The sequence below is a fragment of the Rousettus aegyptiacus genome, unplaced genomic scaffold (assembly GCF_014176215.1).
Source record: "Rousettus aegyptiacus isolate mRouAeg1 unplaced genomic scaffold, mRouAeg1.p scaffold_m13_p_1, whole genome shotgun sequence".
NCBI classification, from domain to species: domain Eukaryota; kingdom Metazoa; phylum Chordata; class Mammalia; order Chiroptera; family Pteropodidae; genus Rousettus; species Rousettus aegyptiacus.
In genome coordinates this window covers 161,227,591-161,236,727 of record NW_023416284.1, presented here as the reverse complement: position 1 = coordinate 161,236,727, position 9,137 = coordinate 161,227,591, and the positions used below count along the sequence as shown (strand labels likewise).

General features: G+C 34.9%; 1 protein-coding gene across 1 annotated transcript; it reads right to left on the bottom strand.

Annotated features, from left to right (window-relative positions):
• Nucleotides 1-256: 256 nt before the first annotated feature.
• Nucleotides 257-8,579, bottom strand: LOC107504447 (trace amine-associated receptor 9). Its single transcript, XM_016133646.2, has 2 exons — nucleotides 8,263-8,579; nucleotides 257-801 (listed from the first exon to the last, which is right to left on the bottom strand). Exons 1-2 carry the CDS (start codon nucleotides 8,535-8,537, stop codon nucleotides 768-770), a joined length of 309 nt encoding a protein of 102 aa, XP_015989132.2. The 5' UTR covers nucleotides 8,538-8,579; the 3' UTR covers nucleotides 257-767.
• Nucleotides 8,580-9,137: the final 558 nt, after the last annotated feature.

Sequence of the window (9,137 nt, the reverse complement as noted above, 5' to 3'; positions counted from 1 at the left end):
GAAAGATTTCTTAAAAACAAAGGGCTATGATCTGCCCTATATCAGGAGAGTGAAGTCCCCGAGTGCTGCTGACTGAGTAATGATGTCTGGGTTTGTTCGTTAGGTGACCACCAGGTTGACCAGGGATGCCGCAGCCATACATGGGGTGCCTGCCTCAGGATCATGGCATTGGGTTAGCGTCCTATTGCTGCTGTAACAAATTACCACAAACTCAGCGGCTTAAAGCAACACAAATTTATTAGCTTACAGTTCTGGAGGTTAGAAATTTGAAATGGTTCTCATGAGACTAAAATCAAGGTACCGGCAATGCTGCATTCCTTCCAGAGGCTTTCGGGGAGGATCCATTTCTTGCCTTTCCCAATTTCTAGAGGCCACTCGTATTCCTTAGCTTATAGTATGTTTCTCATCCATAAAACCAACAGTATGGCATCTTCAAATCTCTGTCTGACTTTGACACGGACTTTTTCCTTCTTCTTTCACTTTTTGTGATCTTTCGAATTACATTAGGCCCACTGGATAATCCAGAATAATCTCCTCCATCTCAAAATCCTTAATTTAAACACATCTGTAAAGTCCCTTTTGCCACGTAAAATGACACAATCTCAGGTTCTGGAACCAGGGGCGGCGAAGGGGGTGTGGGGCCATTATTCTGCCCACCCCAGGCATCTACCTGCTTCTGCTGCTGAAGTGATGTACGATCCATGGAAGATGGTGTCCTGCTGCTCCTGCTACCCCTGTGAGATGTCTGTGTCTGGACATCTGTAAAGTTAGAAGGACGGGCACCTCTCATCAGGAGAGAAGCTGGAAAATAAAACCTTCAAGTTTTTACCTTTTAAGAACAAAAAACGTGCTCAAGTCAAAAAGTAAAGACTTAAAAATATAAAAGATAAAAGAGGTTTTTTTTCTCTTCCACCTTTACTGCTCAGACAAGATAAAGATTTCATTAAGACTTCCTGTCAAGATAGCTCCATTAGACATCCATCATCATCAACCCCTGTGCTCCAAATACGTGGAAAGGGCAGGCATATAAAAAGGGCAGTGGAGGGAAAGATACAGCAAAGTTTATTGGTGAGAGAATCTTCTCTGTGCACAAGAAAAGGAAAAGCAACACCAAATGTGAGCAGAGCCGACAATGAGGACGTAGAGGTTTCCAGTCCAGAAGTAGCAGTGGAATTCAGGATTTCTACTCCTGTAAAGGAGTCTCAAAGCATCCCATCCCACACAGGAAACAATGTACAGCTCACTACTCAAAGCCAGAGGCTGGGGTGAGGCTCTTCACCTCAAAGCACGAGGGAAAAGGATGCAGAAACAAAATAATTTTGCCTCAGTTCCACCTAGGACTTTGGCTTTTAGAAAGCTGCTAGCTTAGGGAGAAATAAAGACACAGACAGATCCAGGGCCAGTTGTTTCTTTCTGGGAAATTATTTATTCATACTTGGGTTTGGATTGATGACCCCAAATCTTTTTTTCACTTTATTATACATGGTAACATATCGCCAAAGACTAAATGTTTGTGTCCCTTCAAAATTTATATATAGAAATTTAGTCTCTAATATGATGGTGTTTAGAGGTGGGGCTTTTAGGAGAGGATTAGGTCAGGAAGGTGGAATTCTCATGAGAGAGGTTCTGGAGAGCTCCCTGGTCAGCATATTGTCAGACCAAGCTCAGCTTGGGCAACCACCAGAAGGAACTCAGGGAAGCTCCTCATGTCTTGAGCCTGCTGGCCAAGTAGCACTGGCCACCCCGGACCCAGTCTGACTTCCCAGAGTACTTCATGGATCGGTATCTCCAGGCATTCTCTTAACCCATTTGCAGCACATTGGTTATGAACTCTGCCTTAAATAGCAATCTGAAGGCTTATTGGATTGGGACCAACATTTTCATTGCATTATATGTTCTCAGCTAAATCTATTGTTTACTTTTATTTGATTTATTATCATCTTTAAAAGAATATCTTTATTATTCACTGTGTCTTTGTGGCAGACCCAGAGAGACACTCAAATCCCTCTTTAAGAAGGGAATCTGGACCATCTGAACATCCTATGGAAGACCATATTGATTTATTACATTGATGGAATTCTGTTGATCAGGCAGGATGAGCAAGGGCCACCTAGCATACTAAGTACCTCATTCATAGCCTTGTTAAGATACATGTTTCTTAGAAATTTGCAGATAAACCTTGTGCAGGTTCAGGGACTCTTATCTTCATTAAAGTAGTCAAGGATGTACCATCCCAAGTAAAAGACAATTGACTGCATCTTACATCCCCTATACCAAAGAAAAAAGCACAACACCTGGCAGACCTCTTCAGGATCTGGAGGCAACATATTCAACCCTTAAGAATACTGCTCCTGGTTCATATACTAGGTAACAAAAATTTTTTTGTTACCTAGTATATGTGTGCAGGCTTTGTGTGCAGGCTTTGTGTGCAGCCCGGAGTAGGAAAGGGTTCTGCAACCGGTTTGGGCTGCAGCATAACTGCCATACAATTCAGTGACCTTGTGGTACTGGAGGTGTTACTAGTGGAAAAAGATGCAGTGTAGATTTGATGAAAGGCTCCAGTGAGAGAAACTCAATGTAGTCCTCTGGGTTTCTGGAATAAGGCCATGCTCTTCACAGTGGAGGATAAAGCATGTTTCGAAAGATGACTCTTTTTGTGCTACTGAGTTCAAGTAGTGAAGGAGCACTGGACCATGTGACACCAAGCGATCCTGTGTTTTTAACTGCCCATCATAAAGTGGTTCTTCTTGGATCTTCCAAGTCATAAAGTTGGGTGGACCCAGAAGAATTCTTCATAAAATGGAAGTGATACGCCAGTCAGAAAAGCAAACATCATTTTTCAGAAATGAAAAGGTTTAGGCTCTCTTCCCAGGCATTACATAGGAGCTGACATTTATATTATATTCTGTTCACACATATACACGAGTAACAGTCACAAAGATAAGGACTCAACTGTATCTAATGCCAAAGGACAATATTTAACCAGTTTCTAAGGACAATGCTAAACTAAGCAGGATAGATCACTTTAAAGATAAGACAATATATGTTTATGACTCATCTTGGTTAAATTTATGAGGCAGGCAAAATCCACTCGGGAGTCCCCCACCTGCCTTGTGTCTACTTTCTACCATCTTTTAAGAGCTCCCTAGCACCACTGGCTATAATCGACCTGTTTGCTCTGCATCCTTTCCTACCAATAATATGAGATGCTAGACCATCGGCTGAATTAAATGAGAACATTACATTATAATTTCCACTGTATAGCTAAGCAACTAAAATGTACAAAGGATAAGTGACTTAATCAAGGTAGAAGCCAGTAGTTGGCAGAGATGGGATTCAAACCCAGATAGCCTGGATTTACAACCTCACTCTGGACTCTGATAGTGTATAAGCTTTTGTGGATAAAAGAAGGTGTATGTTTGATATTTACAGTGCTCTCATGTATTCCCACATGTTTTTTTAGAATATCAAAGTATTTCTCAAAATACAAAAGACAATTTCAGCATAAATTAATGTTGGAGCTGGGAAAAATAAAAGAGTTTATCTGTTTTAACATGCTGAAGAAAAGCGAAAACAAAATTAGAAGTCTGTAATGATAAGTGTATCTTATGCAATCATAATATTCTTCTCACCCTTCCAGTATGACATAAGTACTAGCTAAAATTACTAGAGACCAGAGAAACAACCTGGAAAAATGATTCAAAAACCACAAAGCATGAGGATATTCTCCATAAAGCTTAATAAATAATTAAATAGTTAATAGAAGAAATGCTTTAGGAAGGGAGAGGAAAAAAATCTAACTATATGATAGACTCCAATAGTAATAGTTGACTTCTAAAAGTTTAGCTGGAAAATTCAATATTTATCCAAATCTATCATTCTTTTTTTAACAACAAATAATGAATTTGTCACAAACCCAGTTTTGATGTTAAAAGTCAATGTATACAGGTCCTTCACGTTCAGAGCAAAGAATTGGAGGGGGAAAAGTAAGGTTACTCAGTATAATAGAAGTTTAAATTCTCCAGCAGTTTTTTCTGATTAAATATAAAATTATGTATTTAGTGACAGGATTAGACAAAACTTATCAATAGGCTAAAGCTGAATTTTCCCCAAACTTTGATTATTGAAAATTTTCTATTTTAGAAAACCAAATGAAGAAAAAGAAAGCAGATTTTTTTTTAATGTAAAAAACTAATAGACCATAAAAGGGAAATAAAGAATTAATCATTTATGTTCTTAAAAAGTATCTTTAGAGACTAAGTGCAAGTCCTTACACTAAGTATTGAAATTATGTGAACAATTACCAGCGAATAAAAAGTACATAAGAATTTAGTACTATTAGTAAATATCAAACTACTTGTTATCTAAAGTTTAGAAACAACTGTCTAAAGGCTGAAAACATATAAAAATTATTGCTCATGTACTGCAACAGACTTAGTTTTAAAATATAGTAATCAGAATACATTTCCTGTGTATCAAGGGCATATTTTCTTTAACATTCACTTCAAATTAATTTGATTTTTAAATTAATATTACCTATATATTTCTACCTTTTTTGAATACAGATACAATGCTGAAAAATCATTCTTTAAGACTGGTATTAAGTTGGTTGTAATGTATCAAAAATGAAGAGTAAAAATATAAGTCAAAGGCATCATAGGTGAAGAAAAATATACATGGCATCTTACAAGATGGTAAACACATGGGGCACTCATAAAGTTGAAGTAACCATCAATTACATCAGTAATGAATAAATGCTGTTATAGCCATATTCAGTTACATTTGTAGTTCTCTAAAAGGATGATGGTCTAGTCTGTTTTTATAATTTGTTATTGATGGATTACTTACAGCTCAGCCACTAAATGCTAAAGTTGCTCTAATCCCAACACTGAGGCAAATTATAGCAATTGTTCTGTACCTTTCTCTATTTGAATACTTTATTTTAATATTTAAATATATATATATATATATACATAAAACTCCACATAATGTAACAGTTGTACTTTTCATATCAACTGATTGAGAAAGATGCATGTGAACAAAAACTATTATTAATTCAGTAATGATTTTAAGTAGATTTGTAGTATATTAATACAAAATAAATATGTAATAATAGTACATATATATAAAAGACATAGTATCTATGCAGGGGACAGCCTAGGGCATAAGTGGATTTATTGTTTTTTTGCAATAGTTCTGCAACCCTCCATTGGCTGAAGCAGATAATTTGGGAAGCAAAACTCAACAGGATTAAGAGGTTAAGCTCAACACCATTTAAAGGTCAGATTTTACATTGCAAACATTCTTGCAGAGGACCTATTTCCATCTTCAGTGTGTTTTGTTCTAAATATAGCCCTACAGCAATTTCATATGCATATGGCTAAGAAGTTAATAGTTTATTTGTATAAATAAATGAGACATAAAAGAGAAAAGAGGTATTTAATGATCTAGTTCATTTGGGGGAAAATACTCAAGTGTTTTTTTTTTTTAATCAAAAGATTTTATGAACAGTTACTAGAAGAATAGAAAAATAAACAAGAACAGTTAAATTTGAAGTGTATTTCCCACTTACTGATGTTAATAGTGTTTAAAAATATCACAGAACAGTATTTATTACTGCGATCAGTTCAACTATTATATTCTATATAAAATATAATCTAAGTGAACAAAATAGTATATACCTTTAAGTTCCTACAAATAGTTTTTTTTTATTATTATTTATGAGTGTCAGTATAAGTTTACACTTGCAATTGAGGAAAGAAACATATTTCTGTGCAATCAACATACTGACTCACCACCAAAGGTACACACACTTTGAGTTCTTCTTAAGGAGTGAGAGCATGAGACCTCAACTGTGATCATTTGAAAGATGGTCAGTAGACCTGTTTTTTCACATATGGTCTGAATCACAAAGTATTCTTCTATGAAGACTTTCATATTCCTTTGACCCTCTTTTATCTTTAATTTTTTTTTCTCCTAAATACTGTCAGCTCTATTTGAAAAGCATTAACAGACAAGTACGAAACAGCTTAATCTTGTATAAAGTACTTCTAAACTGTTTCATTTATAAATATGTAATGTTTATCTAGCTCTATTTACTTAGTTATCTCTTCATTTCATAAAACAAGTGTATTATAGAATAGTCTGTGAAAATCAGCTACCTAAACAAAGATTTAAGGCTGTGATTCAAAGACTTTAAAGGGCAAATCACTCTATTATTATTTTTTTTTTTAAGTTTTACTTTATTTCAGAACACCCAACATATCAACATATATATATATATATATTTTTTTACTCGCCTCTTATGCATGAGAACATAACCAAGTGAAGCCTCATTCAATCAAAAGCACTAACTGTAGGATTTTAATAAGGAGCCAGAAAGACAGAGAAGTAGAAACAGCAAAGGATTAATTCCTCAGGTTGCAGGGGTGAAAAGTGTTAGGGCTTCAGCAATCGTGCCTGGTAGCTTGGGTTAACAAAAATGGCATAAACCCCAAGTGTTAATTTTGTGTTGATAGCAGTAGAATCCTTAATAAATCTGTGAGCCTATATATTTTTAACATATATTTTTAATTAAAATTTATGTAACTAAGAAATTTTATCAGATAAGAAAAATACAACATCAATTTGGTTATTTGCTATTTTGAAATAATCCTTGATTATATTTGGGTCACTCATCTTTATATTTTCAATGTTGTGTCTAGTACAAAGAAAAAACTCAAAAGTAAAAAAAAATGTTAATTTGAATTAGCTTTTTTATAAAATTATTTTGCTTCAAATTACTTTTAAAAAGTACAGAAGCCAGTTTTTTGTTGACATGCTTATTTGCCATAATAAACTATGTTCTTCAAAAGTAAGGTATAGTGTATAATCACATAATCACTATACATATTCTTGTGAACATAGTCTTTCTAAAATGGAGAGAAGTGTTGTCAGGGTTTAGAAAGCACAAGAGTTCCGGTGTTTTTCAGACAATCCAATTATTAGGAAGTTCCACATTCTAGCTTTCTATAAAGTCGTTTTAGATTTAAAGAGGTTTCAAGAATTTATAACCTTATTTTAATTTCCAAACAAAATATACTTTAAAGATTTCGTCTCCAAAGACTATAACTTAGAAGTTAGGCAGGAGCTTTTTTTTTCCCTCTATGGATTTTAGACAACTGAATATTGGTAATAAATTTAGGAGAAACTGCAAAGTTTCAAATTATTTGAAGAAACAAGTAGGGAAGTCAGAGAAAGTATTAAAATTATTGTAAAAATTAGAAAACATAAAAATAGGAAGTGGTTAGCAAATTTTATTGATTTATCACTAAATCCTAAAAAATGGTGCCAAAATACATGAAGATGACAAATGCTTTAGAACAAACTAACTGTTGAATGTAAAATCTGCCTACTTGGCAAATGATTATACTTATCTCTCTAGATTCAAATGTTTAATTTTGCACTTGAACTTAATTCCAGTTAGTTTGGAAGACTCTTCAGTAATCTAGTTAATCTGTATCTGGTTCCTCAGAAAATAAGTTAATCGTTGATGAATCACTCCTTAAGACTTTGCCACTTACAATAAGTTTTATTGCCTTCCGAAACCATGGGTAAAAGAAAGCATATATCAAGGGATTCATAGCTGAATTATAATAAACACACCACACTAAAATCTCATAAACATAAGGAGGAGTTATGAAATTCATATAAGCATCAATCACAGCATCAATAATGTATGGTAACCAAGAGACAAGAAATGCTGCCATAGCAATACCCAGTGTTTTAGCAGCTTTTCTCTCTCTCTTTGCTACTCTTTCCTTGTAACTCTCTGAGGAGGACTGAGCTTGGTTGGCTGTACTTTCTATCTTCCTAACCTGATATTTAGCCACCAAAAATATCTTACCATATATAAACACCATGGCAACTGTGGGTACAAAGAAGAGGAGAAAACAAAGTAAAACCCAATTTTGATTCAATGGAGCCTGGCAGCCTCCCACACAGGTAAGAGCAACTACTAGTTCCTCAATTCCTTCTTCATTGGCCCCAGTGTAAAAAATAGAAAAACTGTATGTGACAGAAAAGAACCAAGAGAGAACAATGCATATTCCTGACACAGAGACAGTAAACTTGGTTGGATAGGTCAAAGGATCAGTAACAGCAATATATCTGTCAATAGAGATACAGCATAAATGAAATAAAGAAGCAAAACAGAAGGAAGTATCAAAACACGTATGAAATTTACAGTAACTCTCCCCAAAATACCAGCAGCTTTCCACAGACCTCACTGTACTGAAGGGCATCACGGTCACTCCCACCAAGAAGTCAGCACAGGCCAGGGAGGCGATTAGAAAATTTGTAGGTGTGTGCAGCTGTTTGAAGTGCAGGATAGCAATCATGACCAGTAAGTTCCCAAACACAGCTAGTACTGCCCCCAAACCGAGGATTGCATACAGAATGGCTCGAGGTCCTGGTGAGTAAGGAGTTTTAACACAGGATCCATTCACGTTCTCATAGCAAAGCTCCACAGCTTCAGCTTGGGAGAAATCGTTCACCATTGCCTTCTTGTTTGAATTGTTTTAAAGTTCTCAGAATTCCTATTTCAGCAATTTAAAGCAAGAAGGAGATGGCGATTTGAAATGCTTCTGGAAGAGAAAATATCTCTAGTTAAAATAAAAGTTAATAATTTCCCTACCTTTTTTTTTTTTCGTATTAACTATAACCATTTGGTCTTCCCAATAAGCATTTATTCCTAAGTTTTTAATATATTTAGAGTGGGAACCTATTTCAGAAAGCCATTAAAATTGTAGTCAAATTTAATACTAAATAAATGGTGATATACTTAATCCAATGATATATATTATTATTACGTATATTATTGAATTGGCTAATCATTAGAAAATCTCTTTATTGTGTTACTTTACCTTTTGAAATCTCACCTGTAACCACCTGGTCTGAGAAATAATTAGGCTACCAAAAGTTGAATTTTATTTACTAAGTTATCTCCCCTGAGTAACCACTTCAGCAGTGATGACAAGAAGGAAGACATAAATTACATCTCCTCAAATTATAACCTCAAAAATCCCTATAGTATAGGGTGTGAAGACTGAAGAAACATTTACTCATAATATCTGGCTAAACTTATTTGATGAATATAT